The sequence below is a fragment of the Mytilus californianus genome, unplaced genomic scaffold (assembly GCF_021869535.1).
Source record: "Mytilus californianus isolate M0D057914Y unplaced genomic scaffold, xbMytCali1.0.p SCAF_3, whole genome shotgun sequence".
Lineage (NCBI taxonomy): Eukaryota > Metazoa > Mollusca > Bivalvia > Mytilida > Mytilidae > Mytilus > Mytilus californianus.
This window is the reverse complement of record NW_026262679.1, coordinates 97687465-97709263: the sequence shown is the minus strand read 5'-3', so window position 1 is coordinate 97709263 and position 21799 is coordinate 97687465. Positions and strand designations below refer to the sequence as shown.

At 29.7% G+C, this 21799-nt stretch overlaps 1 protein-coding gene across 4 annotated transcripts in view; it reads left to right on the top strand.

The window, feature by feature from the left end:
* LOC127733292 (fibroblast growth factor receptor 2-like) overlaps positions 1-21799 on the top strand; it is a 54249-nt gene that overhangs the window by 7073 nt on the left and 25377 nt on the right. For 2 of the 4 annotated variants that reach the window (XM_052242652.1, XM_052242649.1), the window contains exons 6-10: positions 3285-3386; positions 5568-5715; positions 18630-18809; positions 19629-19782; positions 20891-21018. In XM_052242652.1, coding sequence (XP_052098612.1) covers positions 18713-18809; positions 19629-19782; positions 20891-21018 — 379 coding nt within the window. In that variant the 5' untranslated portion in view covers positions 3285-3386; positions 5568-5715; positions 18630-18712. Of the gene's footprint in view, positions 1-3284; positions 3387-4918; positions 5716-17694; positions 17843-18629; positions 18810-19628; positions 19783-20890; positions 21019-21799 lie in introns of those variants that run through there. The other 2 variants (XM_052242651.1, XM_052242650.1) reach the window with 2 other exon arrangements.

Below are 21799 nucleotides of genomic sequence, written 5' to 3'. Positions count from 1 at the left end.
AACCGAGTTCTCATCCCTGTTGTGGGTTTTTTATATATAAAAAATAAGAAGATGTGGTATGATTGCCAATGAGACAACTCTCCACCAGAGACCAAATGATTTGGAAGTTAGCAGCTATAGGTCACCGTACATCCTTCAACAAGGAGCAAAAACCATACTGCACAGCAAGCTCTAAAGGCCCTGTCATAACAAATGTAAAAAGATTCAAACAAGAAATTTATTGTTTTATGTTTGGTAAGCTGTTCATGACAACCTGGTCAGGCTGTTTGAAAGAAAAACTAATTTAATGCTTTTTTTATTTACTATTTTTGAATAGTGAAAACAGTAAGATGTGCTGAGGAACATGTAAATTCAACAAATGTTTCTATGTTTTTATTTTTGAGAAATTTGCAACAACAATCACCAAAAAAAAATGTGTACACAAAAATATCTGAATTTACAGTTTATTGTTTACTGTTAAAAAAAAACCAACTGATATTTATATGTGATACATACTTATTCATAGGGAATGTTTTTTTTACATTCTTACATGTTTTCTAACAAAAGAAAACCTTGAAGAGACAGGTTTCCATTTTGTCCTTTAACCTCTGCGGATGGACTAATTGATCGATCTACCAGTGTATGACTTTTTGACCAAATAGAATTGTCACATGAAGATTATATTTTTGATATCATAATCAATATTTTGGCATATAATTAAGTCATTGAACTTGTAACAGATTTTTTCCTTTGAAAAAAAAATGAAAAATGAGGAAAAAAGTATCAGTTGGATGTAAAAGTTGAATGCCCTGAGAATCTAGTTGCCACATTACATACAAGCTTTAACAATGCTGTACTTAAGATTTTAATAAGATTGAAGAATCAATGAAAAGAAATGCTAATATTTGTTGTTTGTAAATCGTACAGTACTTGACCATGGTTACACTTTAGTTAAACAAATTATAGCAAAACATTTTTGAAAAATCATTTTGGCACATCATATAAAGCATGGGGTGGTTAATTGGCAATTGAACTACATTTTTCAAGTAATAATGGTAATCGAAGAAATATTTTAAAATCACATTATAAAAAGTAATAGTAATTAGCTGCATTTAATATTTTTGGGAAATTTGCCATGAAGAACAAGAAAATATTAACTATAACTAATATATAGAATGCAGTGCTTTGCTAAACAGTCATCAAGAAAAAGAATCTCAAATGCTTTGAATGCTGCATTATAAAAGTGAATTTTGTTTGTAGTTGTTTTAATTAAAATTTATCTAAAATACAAGTAAAATATTTTACACAAAACACTTTGGGGAGGACTGAATTTTATAATGATAATACTTAGCTGATTGGGTTCAGAAATTTACTGTTATATTAAGAAATAAAACTATTACTTTATTTAGTTGTCTAACGAAGATGCATACTTTATTATTCATCATATCTTTTAAATATCTGTTTTGTACATCTTGAATTGAGCACTCTGCAGTCAGATGGGAGAGTGAGTATAAGGCAATGAGTTTCCATCATTTTTCATAGGTCATTGTATAAGATCCTATGTAAATGTTTCTATCTTCTTTGGTTTCTTTGTCAATAAAGGACTTTAACCAGTAGGCTCCCTATTATCTCAATAATGAAAAGGACAGTATGGACTTCTATCTTCTACTATTATATGTTTAAATGCACAAATTATTTGATATTTCTTTAAAAATGGTTAAAAATAATGACAAAACTTTCATTTTTTTACGACCACAAACAATTTTTGCAGTCGTATATTGGTTTGACGTTGGCGTCGTCGTCGTCATCGTCCAAAGACACATTGGTTTTCGCACAATAACTTTAGTTTAAGTGAATGGATCTCTATGAAATTCAAACATAAGGTTTATAACCACAAAAGGAAGGTCATGGTCCCAGCAGTTTAGGAATAATGGGCCAAAAAGGGGCCCAAATAAGCATTTTTCTAGTTTCATGACAATAGCTTGTGGAACAGTGTATGGATCTCTCTGAAATTATACCACAAGTTTCCACACCACAAAGGGATGGTTGGGATTGGCTTTGGGGGGTTATGGCTCAAACCGTTTAGGAATTAGGGGCAAAAAAGTGAGAAAAAACAAGGGTGTCCTGGTTAATGGACAATTACTTAATTACAAATTACAGTGTAAGGGAGGTAATTCAAAAACTACTTTGAATTACCTCCCTTACACTGCTTTTAAATTATGTATAAAGAACTTTTGTATTGTCTTTAGGTGATTAGCTGTCAATTCATTTTCAGAAGTTACTATTTTAATAATTTTAAAAATGCTGATTAAGGTAAATTAATTTTAGCTATGATTCTGTAAGTCATTTTCTATTTTAAGACTTTTATGATGTATTTAAATGGGTTATTATGGTTGCAAACTCCATGGAAATTTGAATTGAAATTATGACCATGACTGAGGGAAAGAATTTTTTTTGGGAAAAAGAGGGGGGGGTTAAAAAAAATGGGGGGGGGGACAATTTTTTCTCCTCAAGATTTCTGAAATCAAACAGAAAATCCTTCAAGTTGTTTTTTTTTTGAAAATAGGAGGGGGGGAGGTCAATTTGCAACAGCATAGTGTATTGCACAAAAGCAAAAAATTGAATATAAATTCAAATCATATAACCAATTCTAAGTTCTTTGACTACAGTTATTCTGTGTCAGAAACCTATTATGTGTCAAATATTGAATTACAATCCAAATTCAGACCTGTATCAAGCACGAATATTGTGTCCATTTTTGCCCCAACTGTTCATGGTTGGACCTCTGCGGTCGTATCCAGCTGCGCTCGGCGAAGCAATTTATTATTATCTTACATCTAAATTTAGTGTTGCCTCTAAATGAATATCCTTGATTTCAGCAGACTTGGTTATATCATGGCAACCAGTTTTTGATTTGTCTTTTGCATTTGATAGATTTCTAAGCAAACCAAAATTTCATGATCACTTTCATGAGTGAAATGTTTAATTTTCAGTCTGATCTATTGTGTCTATTTAGGTCATAATTGTAGGAGTCTAATCGTACAAACATTTTGCATTTGAAAAAAAAATAACACAAAAGAAATGTAATATGTTTACTGATTTTTCATAATGTTTTTTATCAAAATTTAGAACAAGAAGCTGAACAAATCCACTTTATATTTCAAACAATGCCACTTTCTTCAATAAAAGAAACTGTTTATTGATGCTTGAGAGATGTGGGTAAACAAAGAAGACCAAATATTGACACAGTGTCAAACATTTACTTTTATTTGTATAATAATTATGGTCTCCTCTTTCCATTTCAGAAATTGAAGAAAAGAAAGTTATGGCTCTAAAAGTTGCTTTTTGTACTTTTACAGATTTTACGAAGTTTGTTTCAATACAGATTTAAAGCTTACTACTCTCAGGTGATAGCCATTAGAGGTTGTTATAGTCATTGATTGCATTACAACAAACATGATAGATGGGAACAATAAACAATCACAAAATTTTTTCATAAAAAAAAATAAGCATTGTTATTGCCTTGCAATGAAGAGATGCCCAGTATAAAAGAATTCTCATGTTTATGCATGATGATAAATGAAACAACACACAACTTTAGTTTTGAAATTCATACTTAATCATTATAGACCTTAAAAGATAGGATTTTGACCCCAATCTTGACAAATTTAACATTTGCTGTTCTAGTATATGATTCTAGTTTGCTTATTAGGTTTCTGGATGACAAGTGAGATTTAGAACTTTTACATCTTGTCATTAACCAATTGATACAGATTAAGTTCAGTTGTGAAAAATTTGCTGTTCTTAAGATATGATCTTTTTAATGTTATACACTCAGCAAAAAACTTTGAAAACAGATTAAATTGAATAACCTTTGACATCTACTATTTAGAAGTTATAACCTTTACCCATTTGACACCTACCATTTAAAAGTTATAGCTTATTTGTTCATTTAAAAGTTTCTAAATGATAAAATTTCTTCATTATAATTTTTTTCAACATTCAGCTGAACAGTATTTGATAAGAAATAAAGTTCTGGAGTAACAACAAACAATTTTTTTTTTAGAATGGTCTTATGGTACAAATTACTATTGTTTTTGTTTGTTACCAATCAGATATTCAATTCATAAATTGAGGGTTATCTCCCATTAAATATTATTTTAATAACAATTTTCTAAGGTATAAATTTGTATGAAAAATTATATTTTATATCCTCTGTTTTTATTTTTTTTTAAATGACAGTAATTGATATTAATTTTAGTTATATAAAGGCATTTTTAAGTATATATTGATTGCATTGATTTAGCTTTTAAAAGGAATATTCTATTTTTATTCATATATAGATTATGTGTCAGTTGTAATAGTTTATCTTTTAATTCCTAAAATTAAGTTCAGTTTTTATATAATACAACTTTTCTGTTATTAAGAATTAACTGGACCGATTTTATGTCAAATTAGTGGTTACTGACCCACATTTATTGGTTTGTTCACTATGAGAAATAATTACATAGCTTTTCTCAATTTTCTCAAGGTTCATCTTATCCATTTATGTCCTAATCAATGTAAAGTCATGGTTGTGTCAACAATTTAAGATTTAGAAGTGTTTTTGTTTCTGTAAAATCTTGGCTACATCCAATACCTGAATAGTAAATGATAATATTGATAGTATTTGATGTTAATAAAAACAATCCCAGTCCAAATATACTGAATCAGCGAATTGAAGGTTTGGGAGAAGGGTTAATAATTGTACAGTCAATCTATACAAAATCACTGTATCTTGTTTTTTGCATGAGGGAAAGACAATTTAAAATCTAAAAATCTATCAAATGAAAAGTTGAAAGATGGGCTTTCTCTAAATCATCTTTGGGATAAATATTTTTTCTTTAGGGTAATTAATGCATACTTTTAATTTCTGAAGTATGAGAGACAAATTAAATTACAAGTATTTAGTTTTTAACATTTTCTACTTTAATAGATTCTTAAAATTCGTGAATCATAACATTAAACCAAACATCAATACAAATTTTTATCACAAATATTGAATGACGTAATCTCTTTTCTGAAAATTTATTCTTCTATCAAAAATTATTTCCAGATTTTATCAAAAATTTTCAAGTTGTTTTATTCCCAACCACTTGCTATACACAAAAAGGTAAAGCTACCTGGTTATACAAAGCAGACATTCTAGGTCAACCTGTTTGCCAGGGTGACAATTTAAACCATTAAATCACTTTTTAAGAATAAGGATACATCCTATTTGCATTTGACTAAGCTATAATCGCTAGATTTTTAGGTTGCTATCTTAAATTGTTTGTTGTTATGCACTGATAAGTGCTGTTTGTTTAAGGCATTATTTGCAAGCGTTTTAAATACCAAATTTGGCAAGTTATCTTTTCACCATCAACATTTATTGTGTTATATAGATGAATTTTGCAAATTTTATACTGAAAATAAAAAATTAAATAATTTAGTAGACTGACAAGTAGGTTATACTTTTATGTAAATGACCTATGAAAATGTAGTCATGTACCTTAAATGTAGTCAGCAAAAGTAAAAAAAAATGTTTTTATGTTCAATTTCATTTTCAGATCAAGGAAAAGCTGCCATCTGATTTTCCCAGGGCTCAAATTGACGCTAATGATATAGGTGAAACCATAATGACTGCATTTCTGCAAGACAATAATTGTGATGGAAGAAAGAAAACTGTTGGGATCCCCAATAAAGTTGTTTAACCAGGTATAATTTTGTTGCCAGGGTTTTACTATTTAAAGAAAATGAGGTGTTCTAATTCAAAGAATCCAGGTAAAACCCAATCGGAGACCCGTTACAGGTCAGCGGGGTCTATGCATTATTTGTATTACCCGTCACTCCTTCAGTCTTTGTTGAGAGAGATAATAACAACCCTATACTAACCAAGATTCAGGTATAATTAACCTATGTTTACCTTTACTATTAGGTAAAACTCCTTGGTTTTGTGTCAGTATTTGTTTGTTTTGTGGATTTTAAGATGAGAAATATCTGGATTGAAAATTTTGATGTAGAAAAATTGTACAAATAGGTGATAAACACTGTAAAATTGGTGTCAGTTTTATCAGCGATATGAAAAATGGGAAGAAAGTTGGTACCTTGGGTTTTTGTTACACTGTAAAATGAATATTAAACTTACAAAAAACATAAAGGATTGACATAAGTACTGTTAAAAGCTGTGAAAACATTCAAGTTTTTTCATCTTCATAAGATTGATGAAATTGATGACTATCTTTTACTGTTATGTAAATGTTCAGATGTGTATCTACATTTTTTTTTCTTTCTAAAGAATTTCTTAATCTTTAAATTGGATGAAAGTTAATGTTACCATATTTTTTCAAAGTGTTTTTTGCAATATAGCCTATTTTCTGTAATATAAGTAATATAAATTCGTGAACAGTTTTTTTTTTTTTTTCATTTTTGGAAATTACTCCCTGAAGATCATGAGAAGTAAGAAATAACTAAAAAATCAGAAAATCCCTCCAACTTCATATTTTATTAAAGAAAAATTTCTGATTATATATTGAGAAAAACTTAATGATATTGTCCAGGGACAAATTTCTAAACTCATACAGAAATAAGAATTTGAAAATTTTCTCATCTATACCAGTTCCATTACTGTAGAGGAAACAAATACTGATACTTTGAAACTACGGTATACTATAAAACTAACAAAATTTAAGTTTGAAATCATGGTTGATGAATTCAAACCCCCTCAGTTGTGTTGAGGTTTTATGCTTGCCTTGAGTGTAGGAGGTTGTGGGTTTGGACTTAGACTACCTACCCTTTCACCATAAATTCAGCATTTGAGGTACAAGAAAAGATTGGTTGGCTGTTTGTCATAACTCTGAATGCTAGTAGAATTACATGTATTCTATGTGGACTGTTGGCTATCACATTAAAAATATTGCTCAGTTTGCCAGTCTAGCACAAAGCAGGGTATTTTCATCAACTTGTTTTCTTCCTGGATATAATATTTGATGTTGAATGTTTGTTAGTCAATCTTGAAGATGTATGCCCTCACTAGTGTGAATCATTATGAAAAATGTTTACAAAGTAATTTGTAATGAAATTCCTAATTTTAGTACACACATTGCTGTCTGACTAAAGATGCATGTATTATAAAGTGTTTAAGGGATTCTGAAACGATGAAATAAAGATGAGGATTTCCTTACCAAAAAGGAAGAATTGGTATGAATATCAATGAAAATGCTACAAAAATCATCAATTTTCACTCTTTTTTTTAATTTGATTTTTTGCCCTTATTCACTCCTCTCCTTCAAGAGCTTATAATGTCTGGTTGGGAGGGTTAAACCTGATGGTCTTTGTCACCATTTCACACAGAAAAGGACATGCATTAACTCATTGAGTGGTCAAGAGTTGACCTGTTGCAAATCAAAATTCCTGCTCCTGTTTAACATACCATCTTGTCTTGCAGAGCTAGGAAAATTTTTCTGATATTTGACTTTCATGTCTCCTTTTTTTCCAAAGGTCCCACTGAAATTCCCCTTTTTTTTGAAAGTCCTAAATCTACTGAGGTTTCTCCCTTATTGTTGAACTACTTAATCAAGCTCCAAGATGAAGAATAACAATAAAAATGCTGCCCTTTGATATGTAATAAGTGTCCAGTATTTCACATGACATTTATGCCATCTCAAGGTTCTCAAGCTGTGCAAATATGGCTTTACTTAATTATATAATATAGATATAAATAAATTCCATGTTGGCAGGATAAGATACTCCTAAGAGGAAATTGTTTGTCAAATATATATATATATATCAGAAACAATAAAATAATTAAAAACCTTATAGATGTAAAACAATTAATTGATATAAATCAATCTGAACATGAAAGGCATATTGCAATATGCAGCTATTTACCTGAGTCATTAAAATGCACCTTATTTTTAAACATGATGACATTTTGTTCAGCTGAAAGAAAGTATAGAGGGATGTCATTTATGACAGCAAAATCTTTAATTAGGTTTTTGGTTATTCTTTTTTGACCTAATTCTTTTCTTTAATTTTTTTTATTAATTAAACTACATGGCTACTGTCAGAGTTGGAAAATTTTATGTGTTTTATTTATCAATTGGCTGAATGAAAGTCCTGGGAGTAGACATGAATATACACAAATATAGATTATTCTCAGGTGCAGATCAAGGATTTTGAAAAGGGGGAGGGGGCTCAGTAAGCCAACATTTGGAGTGAAGCAAATAGAAAAGTCTATGCATTTATCATATAAGAAGCTCCATAAGGGGGGCTTTGCCCAACCTCCCCTAAATCCCGCCTCTGATTCTTCATTGGTTTTATTAATTCTTTGCAATAGAATTGAGCCAGATGACCTTTATCCTTAGTGGAGGTTTGGATCATGCCTGAAAAGTTTGCACAGAGGATAAAGCTTACTGACAAGTCCATAATCTAATTACCTTAAGCATTTGTCAACACCTAAGCTTTCAAATATGAGAACATGTACTCTGTGCAGTATGGTTGACAAGGTATTAACTGTGACCAGGTGAGAATATCCCCCCTCTAGCAGAACTGTTACCTGGTGAGAATATCCCCCCTCTGGCAGATCCTGTATCCTGTTTATACTGTATTCATCATTAATTATAATGTTTTCTTCAGGTTCAACTCCTGTGCCAACTGATAATTGCTATGTCTGTTTTCACCTCATCCATTATTGCTAACCCCTCTTCCTGTCAGATTTTTATGAATTTTGGAGGGAAGTTTCAATTATTACAATTCTAATATATCATATCTAATTAAGATTTAGAAATCTGTTTTTCAATTCAACACTGAGATTTTTACAATTAAAGATCAATTCTTGGTTAGTCCAGACATTTTATTTTGAGAGCAAAACACTTGGCTCCTAATAAAATGAGAAACTTAACTTCAGATCTTACAACTTTCACTGGATCATTATTTGCCAAATAGTTGAATAAAATATAATCAGAATTCTTATTATAAATCAGATTTTAAAAAATCAAAGAAGCTGCAAAAAATATTTTTCCAAATTTCTTAGAATTAAAGTTTTGGTGTCAACAAAGTCTTATACAAATTCCTTGGAATTGAATAAAAATTTTCACTTCTTTAAAGCAACATATTTTCATTTGCATATCACTTTTTTCAAGAAATAAGAAGTTTATTTTAAATTAAAGCTAAAATTTAATGAAAAAAAATGAATTGGATTTAAGATCTTTGTTACTGGTAACTTTTATGAATACAGTCTGATAATATAAGTATATTATCAAACAAATGCTTAAAATTTCAATGTTGCACTTTCATGTAAAAAAAAAGAAAGATAAAGTTTTATTTATAGGAAAGGGTTACTTATATTAATTTTCTAGGGTTGGGTCACTTCAAATTTATTTCATTGTGACATTATGAGTTAAACAACATATTCTACCATTAATTTATGCAACTTTTTCTTATCTTATTCTAGCAAAAAACAGATATCTTAAGTCTCCATTGAAGACATAGTAGTAAAAGTCATAGTCGTGGTTTCATTCATAATGAAACAGACATGAAAATATTGTTTTTCTATGTTGAGGTTATGACCTTAAAAACTTTAATTAATGGACTAAGTCCAATTATATTACCATGTTCCTTATTTTGATATTTTGTTTCCAATTATAGAAATGTCAGAACCATTATTAATTTTTTTTTCATATTTTGCACAATAAAATAATGACAGGAAACTTAGTTTTTGATGTTGATGTTTCTGACACAAATTTAACAAATTTAATATTACATTTTCAGATGTTTTCAGAATTAACTATTTCTGACGACCCCTTTTAGTAAAGATGGCCTTTAAAGTTTAATAACCTGTTGAAGTAATTCATGGAAATGAAAGCCTGTAATTCATAGAAATGATATAAAGTGTCAAAGTGATAATAACTGAAAATAGTTTTCCCATGCAATCATTCATAATTCGTCTCTTCGTTATTTGATATTGAATAAGGATTTTTACTATAAGAGTTCTACGTTGCATCAGAGACATATAATACATTTCTACTAGAGTTGCGAATCTCTTGTATTGTATGTCTCTGGTTGCATCAATGTAATGTTTTGGAAAATAAATTTTCTAAAATTCATAAATTAAATGTGCCAAAAATAATTTCAATTACTTATGCCAATTGATATACAATGTATTAATAATATGAAAGATTATTGAATTTAAATGAATACTGGTATTTGTTTTCTTTTAACTGGGCTTGAGACCTGATGTAAAGACCTTTATTACTAAAAACCTGCTTAGAATGTAAATACAATATACACTAGCAGAATCATTAAACCAATGGATCACCCTAATATGGTTCTTTTTCACTAAGTATTCAACACATGTAGCATCTGTTGTATTTATTGCCACACCCACTTTCACTGTGTTTTGCAATTAGTATGAAGTCACTTTTCTTTAGAAATCGTAGCTTAAATTTTCGTCTGTCTACAACAAAATTAGTTTCCTGCTACATATTTAGATTATGTATACGTAGGCATTGAACTGTAAATGGTACTGGTCATTTAATGCTTTTGATAGTTCAATTTTTTGGCGATTTTATTACATATGATTTTATTATTTGTCAGCGCTACTAGGCGAAGGGGGCATTAAGTGTTACCCTTGACCGTCCGTCCTATTTTAGTTTCCACATTCTTACTCATTTAAATTTTATGAAACTCACACACAATGCTGAGAACCAAAACTTGCAGACAGAGTTCAAATTTGGGCAGTGAGTCATTTACCGTTCTAAAGTTATGCCCCTATATTACTCAGAAAATTGCCTTTTTTTTGTTTCGGCACTCTAACTTAAAGTGTGCTTCATTCAAATTTTATGAAACTCATAAATGATGCAAAGAACCAAAACTCACAACCAGAGTTCAAATTTGGACAGCGAGTCAATGACCGTTCTTGCCCCTTTTTAACTGGGAAAATTGCAAATTTTTCGTTTCCACACTAGCAGTGACATTTAATGCTCTCAAAAAGTATTTTCATGTATTATAAGCAACCTTGAGCGGGGGATATTCGTGTCCTCAAACACATACTTCTTTTATATATTTAGAAAACTGTAATTAGTAATTACCATAACTATAACCATATGCATTTCTGGATAATGAATGGCTGAAAATTATCCTTATTCAGAGTCACTCTGCCGACTTTGAATATAAAGAAAAAAAATTAAAGAAAGAATATTGGAAGATGTACCATGAAACCATAGGGATTTGGGGTATGTAAATGAAAGAAGCAACTTTAATCTTTAATATGGTCTTCAGAAATTTTATTTAAAAGTAATTTTCTAAATAAGAAATTCAGTCTCATTGTGAGTTATTATACTAAAATACATATGTATCTTCAATGTTGGAAAATGCTTCGAAAACTTTGTGTTTGCAAGTTTGCAAACTGTTGATGAATTTGTAATCATTTATGAACTCCTACATTTCCCTTAATTATAGACTAACTTAAGATCTTTTAATAGAAGAAGCTTTTCATCGAGGAAAAACCTCTTTTGAAGAATCTTTGATAGTAGATACAATCTTTGATTTTTAGGTTTGTTTTGTTTCTTTTTCAACCATTTTGTATAACTATTAAACTTTTTAAAGCATTTTCTTCTGACTTGTCTTTCATTGTTAAAAAATAAGAATGACATTAAATTTAACAAGTTAAATGATATCTTCAAAATAATTGTTTTTAAAATAATACCACCAACATATCTTTTAAAGCTACAAAATGGTTTAAATCTTATCATGGAAGTATGATAGACTTGCTTTTGCAATTTTATGTTTTCAGACATTTTATCCAGTGATATATGATCATTCTAACTTGTTAAAAATTGATTTTCATCTTTGGAATTCTTGAAAAAAGACAATCTGCTTAGAAATATTAATTATGTTCAGTGACAAATTTGGACTGCCTCCAGAAAATGACGGAATGTTGGACAAGGACAGAAATTTTCAAAAGTTCTAATATATTTGAAATTTTTTTATAGAATTTTCTTGAAATTGTAGGCCACTCTAACTGCAGCCAAACAATGTTGCACTAGACACTTTTTTCACCAAGAAAAATATTCATACTGCAGCAGTTTATGCAACACAGCAGTTTTGATTTAAATATCTTATATGTACTGTTGCAAACAGTATTGCACTTTACATGTAAAATTTTTCTTTCTTGGAATGAACTTTATTGACCCACAATTAAAATCAATTCGATGATGATATGGTTACTGTGAAATCATCCTATAATACAAGAACGTCATTAAATATATAATAAATCTTACTGTAACTGTCACAAATGTCTCTTAATGTAGCTATTACATCTAAAAAGTGTGTAAATTTGTTAAGTGACATCAAAATGATAGTGATGGCAAAAGATACAAAGTACATGGTAATGTTGTTTTTATGAAAGTTTAATTCCTGTTTGTTTTATAGGTATCTTAGTTATTGTCAGTGACACCAAATTGAAGAACACTATTATTTTTCATGTTTTTCTGTTTACTTATTTATTTCCGTTTTTTGTGACCACTGTTTCAAATTTACAAAATTCTTGATATTACTTTATAATAAAATTTGAACTTTCTATTTCTCTGTCTCTTGATTGATATATTGTCTTTATACTTTATATTCTATTTTTATTTACTGACTTTTTAGCTGCGAAAACGTAGCTCTTAAGGTCCTTTTGATGATTTTGATATGCAAAAAAAAATTCAAAGGACAATAGAGCTACGTTTTCGCAGCTACTAACTTTTAAGAAGTATAGAATTTTAATGATGATGAAGAAATGGAATTGTGGAGGATCAGAAAATAATAACATGCTTATTATACCATGTTATGCAAATATAAGTACCATATTTAATTTGTTTTCAGTAACAAAGCACCAGAGGCCAAATCAAATAATTGAATCTGGTCCAGAAAATCTCCCTATTATCAAATAGATAATTAAATCAAGAGTAGATCAAGTATTTAGATTTATATCAGATGAAAAGATTCACTTTTCTGCTTGATTAAGCATCAGGTAAGGTAATACTGTTGGTGAAAGTGGACAACCTAGCATGACTGCCCATGTTATCTGTAATATGACAACACTGGATGCCTTCCAGCATGAAGATAGACAATGAAACTAGCAATAGATACCTACATGATCTACTTAATCTACAATAAATTGACTCATAACATTCACCATATATACTAGTGTTATGGTGTTGTAACACAAAATGGTCATAGCAATCTTTGGCTAATTAACTGGTCCATTGCCCCTAGCCCTATAATTAGATATTGCTGCTCAGTATAGAAATAAGTAAATATTTTCTAATTTATGTGGTCAATTTGTTCTTTTGGTGAATGGCATGACATGACAGATGTATTGTCATTGTATACTGAAATGTTGTTGACTTGTTGCTGACACTGTGTAGGGAAGTTTTCTCCAACTTGTTGGGTGGTAAAAAAAACATTTTTTATGATGATAATTAATGTGAAGTTCCTTTTTAGCCATCATTAGGTCTTAAGTGTTAGATAGCGTTTTTTTACACCAAGAAACAGGTCAGAGGTTAATATCAGGACTGTAATGAGGACATAGTCCTTTATTATTAATATAATTATTTTGAAAGAAATAAAAATCCACAATGCATTTTTTAGTTCACCTGGCCCAAAGGGCCAATGTGAGCTTTTGCCATCACTTAGGGTCTGTCCTCAGTTGTTGTCATCTGTTGTTTGTTAACTTTTACAAATATAATCACTGAAACTTCTGGGCGAAATTTAACCAACCTTGGCCACAGGCATCAATGGGGTATATAGTTTAAAGATTCTGTCCGATGATCCTGCCTGCCTACAAACATGGGCGACATGGCTTAAAATAGAACAAAAAACTGTCAGACAATTTCTTATAGGAGTCTTTGCCCTTAAACGACGAATTTGACCAATTTATTTTTTTTGCCTTTTATATGGAAACTTATAATCATAGACAGAAACTTAAAGTTGCAAAATGATCAGCAAGACAAGATCTACAAATAAGTTGATACGACCAAATTCGTAAGTCAACTCTTACTGCAGTTCTTGCACTTTAATGACAACTTTTCCCATTTTTTTGCATTTTGCCAACTATTTTGAAAACTACAATGATAGATAAAAAATTGAAATAGCACAAATGATCAGCAAGACAAGATTAACATATAAAGTAGCATGACTGAAATCATTAGTCGACTCCTTGTTGAAGTTATTGCCCTTTAATGACAATTTTTCACAATTTTTGCCTATTATCTTGAAAACTATAATAGATGAATAGAAACTTTATATAGCAAAAATGATAAACAAGACAAGATCTACAAATATGTCAACATGAATGAAATTGTCATTTACGGTAACTCTTTATCGTCATTAAACCCTTTAATGATAATTTTTACCATTTTTTTTGCATTTTTTTACCATTATCTTGAAAACTATAATAGATAAATAGAAAATTATAAAAGGGAAAAATGATGAGCAGGATAAGATCTACAAATATTTTAACATGACTGAAATTGTCATTAAACTATTAATAGAGTTAATTTCATTTATGATGATTTTTACTGAAAAGTGGCATTGTTGAAGATGCAGGTAAGAGACACAGGTTCTTTAGAGCCTCTTGTTTGTTATCACACACATTCAGAATCTATTATAATAGATAACAAAAACACAAATTATAAAGATTAAAAAAAATACTGTTTCAAAGAATTCATGCAGTTTTGAAAGAAAGCTCAAAGTATGACTAAAATAAAATGGTGCCTTCTTTCACTCTTAATATTGCATGCTGTACTTCATGAAATAGTTTCTTACAACAATGCCATGAATGAAACCTGATGAGATGGTCTTGTGCAATTCTCAGAACTAACAGTTCAAATTTTCAGTGCAGAATAGAAAAGACACATTTTAGTATTGCTTCAAACTGTTAATCAGCGAATTAATGTTTATCTTCAAAAATACCATAAGCTGATCTGGCCCAAAGTTCCAAGTGAGCTTTTTTCATCACATGGCATCTGTCATTGACAAAGTCTTTGTCCGTTAAATTTTATAAAAAATCTTCTCCTCTGAAACTACTAAACCAAATTTTACCAAACTTGGCCACAATCATCATTGTAGTATCTAGTTTAAAATTGTCTCCTATGAATCCCCCTGCCAACCAAGATGCCTCATATGGCTAAAAATAGAACATAGGGGTAATATGCATGTTTTGCCTATTATCTTGAAAATTGCTTTGACAGGGGCAGAAATGTTTAGAAAGATGAGATTTACCTATTGACCATTTACATTAAAACTGTCAGACGATTCCTTATAGGAGTTATTGTCCTTAAATGACAAATTTTACCAATTTTTTGCATTTTTGCCTATTATCTTGAAAACGCAAGTAGATAGAGAGAAATTTTAAATGGCAAAAATTAATCAGCAGGGCTACTTTTACAAATTTGTTCAAATGCTGAAATAGTTTGTCAACACCTCATAGGAGTTATTGCCCTTGAATGATGAATTTTAGTCATTTTTGTATTTTTTGTAATACAATAGTAGATATAGAAAAAAACAGTAAACAGCAAAAATGAGCAGCAAATCAAGATGTACAAATAGGTCAACATTGCCGAAATTGTCAGTCAACTTCTTATAGGAGTTATTGCCCTTGCATGATGATTTTGCCCATATTTGCATTTTCTACCCTAATTAACTATAGAACATAATAAACAACTGTAAACTAATAAAATGAAGAGCAAGACAAAATCTACAAAAAAAGTCAGCATTGTCAGTTGACTCCTTAAAGGTTGATTGATTGATTGTTGGTATTTAACACCACTTTCAGCACTCTTGGCTATATGGTGGCAGCAAGTTGTTATCTGGCAATCCTCATCAATTAAGATAAGAGTTGAATGCACCTGCCATGAGCAGGGTTCCAACTCACAACCTCACTGTTGACAGGCTTGTTATTACTGTAGATGAATTACATAGGTAGGACTCAGCCACTGATGCCCCGGACTCCTTATATGAGTAATTGTCCTTAGTTGACAATTTTTATTCTTTTTTTTTACCAAATGTGTTTTAGGAAAAATTATAGTAGATAGAGAGAAACTGTAAAAAGAAAAAATGATCAGCAATAACAAGATTTACAAAACTGAAAAGAACAGATTTTAATAGTCATGAATTATATTCAAGTCTACAATGTTGTGGAAAGTGGGTGTTGTTGAAGATGCACATTAGTAACAGGTGAGGGACACAGGCTCTTTAGAGAGGCCGCTAGTTGTGATCCTTCTAACTATTTAGAAGATACCATGCTGAAGGAGAGGATGAAAAGAACAAATAAAAACAAGTTGGTTGAATCCTCATGATGAGTTCATAGAAGCAATACATCTGAAAATAAAACAAAGAAGTATTAACAAATATCTGTCATAAAAATGTCCAATTTAAGATGATTTTAATTGATGGAGGGGCAGCCTGAAATTTTAGCAATGCATATAGGTGATCATATGTGATTCTGGCAACAATTGAGAAAATGTGTATTTTGAAGAACCTTAATGAACCTTCATGTAGATAAATAGAAATCAGGAATTTTCCAAGATTTTAAGAAAAAATGTGGAACATGTGAATATTTTTTTTTTTCAATTAGAACCTGAAAGGTCTTCTTATTGAATTTGGAAGATAGACAATATTCTTGAAATCTTTGTTCAGTATTCAAGTTAGGAAACTGAAATATTATCATACATAAACCTTTTTTGTATTATATGTCTCTGGTAAAGCCAAAGAAAGGATCAAGGGGTTCAACAAAGAACAATAAATGAATTCAGAAATGAAATGTATTTAAAATTGTAATATTAGCAACACTTAATTTCATTCCCAATTCAGCTGAAGGACTCCATTTTGACAGAGACATATAATACAAAATATACGTGTCTCTAGTCTATAAACGTCCCTGGTGATCAAGAAAATTTTTAAAAAATGTTACACTAGAACATATTAGCATCCTTGGTGGGTCCTTCTTATAAAGAAGCACATGTGAATTCAAAACAGTATTACTTTTACGAATATATATATCAAAGTTAATTAGTTATACCTATATAAAAGGTGCCCATCTCTTCCAAGTTTTTAAAATTCATAATCTAAAATAATTTAATTGGTTCAATTAAATTAAAAGTAGCAACGGATTTGTTTCGTTGAATGTTTTCTAGGATCTGAATGTAAGTAAGGTAATATCTGACTTTCTCCATGTACTATGACAGTATTAAATTTTGGTACAATTATGTTGTATGTGCGTAATTGCACGCGGAAATCATATACGAAATTTAAAGCATCGGATTATAACAATCTGAATTAATTTACAAACACGTCTTTGATTTACATTTTCGTTGAAAATTGAAAACGTCAGATAAAAAAATTATATACTCATGATCTTTTTTTAAATTTTTAATGACAAAAGTCGTGACACATTGTTATTAATTAAGTCTTTTTGCGCGACAGTTATAAGGTCGTAATTTTGATAGACAATTTGTCAAAAAGTATGTAAACAGCTAAATTGATCTCTATTTACTGAATATTGAAAGAAAGGCGAATATATATTCCAGAGGCGATTTCTCTGCTGTAATCTGATCAAAAATATTATATTTTTTGTAAAGAAAGAATTTCCTGTTTATAATTGTAAAATGCGAAGATGTGTGGTCACGTGGTAGCACCTGCCAATTTTGAACAGTATTAGATCACGTGGTTACGATCATAGAGTGTAAGTCGTTGGCTTGGAGTAAACCGTGCAATTTTAGAGTTCCTACAAATAATTCTCGTTATTAATCTATTGGGATGTAAAACTTAATTAATTTGTGTGGGAATAACAATTTTTATGGTGAGTTATGAAACTTTTTTTATATGCAATTTTACTGTGAAATGACATTTCATGTAAACAAAACATTTTTTAATAATTTTTTGCGCAAAGCCAAGGACATGATTGCAACAAAAATGCGGAATTTAAATTTAATGATTTTATCGAATGCACAAAGGGATGTAGAAAGAACAGTGTTGAAAACCCATGTAAAATATTCGTTACCCGCGTTTTTTTTCTGTACAGGTAGTTAAGTTTATCTGTGATATAAAAGTGTATTTTCTGATTGTATTTGTATCTAAAAAAAAAGAAAGTATGGAGGGATGTTCCCAGTGATTAAAGATTCCATTGTTTGATGACAATGCTGCAACAGTTGGTAATAAAATTGCAAAATCAATACATATCTTGTAAAAACGAAAAAAAATACAACATTCTTTCTTTACTACAAGTAAATATTTATATTATTGAATAATTTTATACTGACGCAAAAAATATTAAGCTATCAGAAAGGCTTGGTCTTACTCCTATTTAAAGGCATTGGTGCTAGATTGAATGGAAAATCTGATATCAAATATATGCTTCAGTCCTGATTTATAACAGTATTAAATTTCATCTAGAACATCTGGATATACTTCATCTAAAGTTTAATTTGTGAAATTAAAAACAAAAAAGTTTGACAGCTGTATAAATCATACAAGTAAAAAAGAGAGAAAGGAAAAGTTTATGTGCATTGTATATGAGTTGTACATTGAAAATCATTACTCATTGAATGATTTTATTTTTTATATTATATTAAATTCTATTATTTCAGACTAAAAGTTAAAACAAAATGTGGAAGAGGATTATAGTGAATTGTGTGTTTTATGAATTCTTTTAAATGTGTGGAATTTTATTATGGGAGTAAATTGGAGTGTTATCATTGTTTGTTATTTTCTGGGAATATCATTTTGTGTAGCAGGAAGCAGACAAAAAGATAACAATAAGAACAAGAGTAAGTTTTTCACTATTTCATCATATCTATATTTATAGAAATATGTCACTTTATTATCTTGGAGTTTGGTAATTTTGTTTTTACATTATTTTTTTCCATATATTATACATGTACATTGTACCTGTATATGAGGTACATGTACAATATAGATGCATTACTTATTATTGTACAACTGACCACTTTTTTTAAGTACATGTATAACACTTCTCCATTTTGGAAAATTTTACCAATTTCAGTTTAATTTTCCTTGTATAATTTTAAAAGTTGTCATCTTATGGAAATAATGCTCTTTCAAACACATTGTAAACAATCAAATAATAGGATATACACAAATGTATATGTACTTTTTAGGAATCAAATTTATTTTGTAGTAAAAGAGTGAAAGATTTCAGTTACAATTTCCTCAGAATTTTCAGTTGAACTGGAAAATAAAAAAAATGAGAAAATAGATTTGTCATTTTCAAATGAACTGAGTAACAAAAGAGACTAATGCTTTGATCCTTTAATATAAAGTATTGTAAAAGTTCATGTAAAAATGGCCATTAATTTAATGAAATGTACATCAAACCTGGAACCAACAGATGTATTAGTCCCACATTTTCAGCAAATGTCATAAAAAATGTATTTGAAACAACTGATTTTATGAACACTAAATAAACTTTCTTTTACAGAATTATTGTACAAATGTACTACAAATCATATCTTGTTTCTTATAGTGTCATTGTGTATGCTTATACATGTACCTCGCACATTTTTTTTTTTCATGATGTACTTTTTTATGAGAGTTTTACTTAAAAATTTGAATATGATATTTCCTAGGTGCTCCAAAAATTGCAGACATTGACTTTCGACAGAACTTAGCTTCGTTAGTAGGAGATAGATTAAAACTGCCTTGTAAAGTAATAGGCTATCCAAAACCTTTCAAAATATGGCATAAAGACCAGCGGCCACTGTCTACAAAGGATGATAACAGGTAGGTCAATTAGCACACTTAGTTATGAAAACTTTTGTGATTTTGAATTATTAGGTATGGATATTCCCTAACAAATAAATAATTCTTTGCAGATTCTCTACCTTCAGCAGGTTACTGGTGTCAGTATTTTCGCCATGGGACTTACACGTGAAGAACAGCAATTCAAGCTGGTCCCTTCTTTGGATTTTGTGCCATTAAAGATTGAACAAGATATACTATCCTTTCTTTTTCATGCACATTATAAATTTATACAAATATAAAATGAACATGATGAAAAACCCCACTTTAACCCAAACCCCCCCCCAACCCCTTAGGATTGCAGAGGAGGAAATAATAGCATTCTTTGTTAATGTCAATAAAGAACTTTTTTTGTACTTCATCAGTTAAATAAAGTAAAAATCATTTACAGGTAGAAACTGAAAATTAATTAGATGTGAATTTACATTTCTTTGTTTTTACAAAACTTTCATTAATGTATTATTTTCCTTCAAATAAAAGTACATGTGTCAGGAAATGTGAAAGGTAAAAATGTTTGAAATGACAAAACAATTTATACCAGAAATATATTATAATGTAACATGGAGAAAATCATGTTTCGAAAAGTATAAAAATGAGCTTAATATATTGTTAATATTATTCATTACTATATTAGTGTGTATACAGCAGTTGCAATACCTTTTGTTGTCAATAAATCATGGTAAATGGCAATTAGATAAAACAGGTTTCCATGAAATTGGTGTGAAAATCTTCACTTGAATTATAAAACCTTCGTTTAAGAGTAAATTACAATATCTACAGTTGCTGTAATAGCATCCTTCATGTCCTAGTATAGCAGAAATTTTAAATACCATCTATTTGCAGAAATTTATTATATTAGTATGAACCAAATGTATTTCAAAACCTTCGAGAAATCCTATTCTGATGTGGTAAGAAAATATGAAACTATTCCCTTATGAAAACACTGTTCAAGTGTATTTTTCGTCAAAAAGTATGTAGTTGATTTTTCAAAATTGGTAAAACCTTTTGGTTCTTTTAACTTTATTTGTAGAATGAATTTCTATATTTTTATTGGTAAAATCTGAAATTTAAAAATATAATTGTTTTGCAGGTATAAGTTTGGAAGAAATGCATTAACAATTGATCCAGTGGAAAAGAACGATTCTGGAACTTACTACTGTCATGCAGAAAATGGACTTGGTGATTTATGGATTAACTTTACTGTGAAAGTGTTGACGGGTAATTAATACTTTCAGTTCTTCAGATTCTGTGCATATTTTGAATATATATATATGTTTTGAATATTAGTGATTTTCTACCTTTGAGCAAATTCTGGTGAACCCATCAAATACCAAAGAAAATCATTTTCCTTCATCCCCTCGTTTGTTTGTCAAGTAAAACTTTTGCTTTGATCAATTGCAGTGCTAGGATAATTTTTGATAAAGAAATTAAACAATTTCAATTTTAATAAAGCTTTGGCAAATTAAATACAAAATTTGTAAAAATATCCAATATATGTTTAAGGATTCTAAAATTGTGTGGGCTTTTCAAAACATCCAGTACATCATAATATTGTTTCTCCACCACCACAATGCAATTTTATCATTTAGATCAATAAGCAATAAAGAACTTAGCCATTTGTGACAAATTGACCTGTCAAAGAGCTGTCTGTTTATGATACTTGGCAATTATGAAATATTATTGATACAGAATGGTCAAGAAACTAGGATATATATATATATTTGATAAACCCATTTTTAAGAATTGAAGATGGCTAGCAGTATTGGTATGCAAGAAATTTTTGATATTTACATACATGTAGCTAATACTACATAAAAAGGAATTACCAAAAATATATGACAGTACACCAGACCAGACCAAAGCACTGTACATGTCAGTCTGACAGAAACACAAAGACAGACTAAAACAATGAACTAAACATGGTCCAGTTAGAAAAATGGACTTCATAGAAAAAAGATCACTTGCAGTTGTACTTCTGAAATATAATAATGATATATTT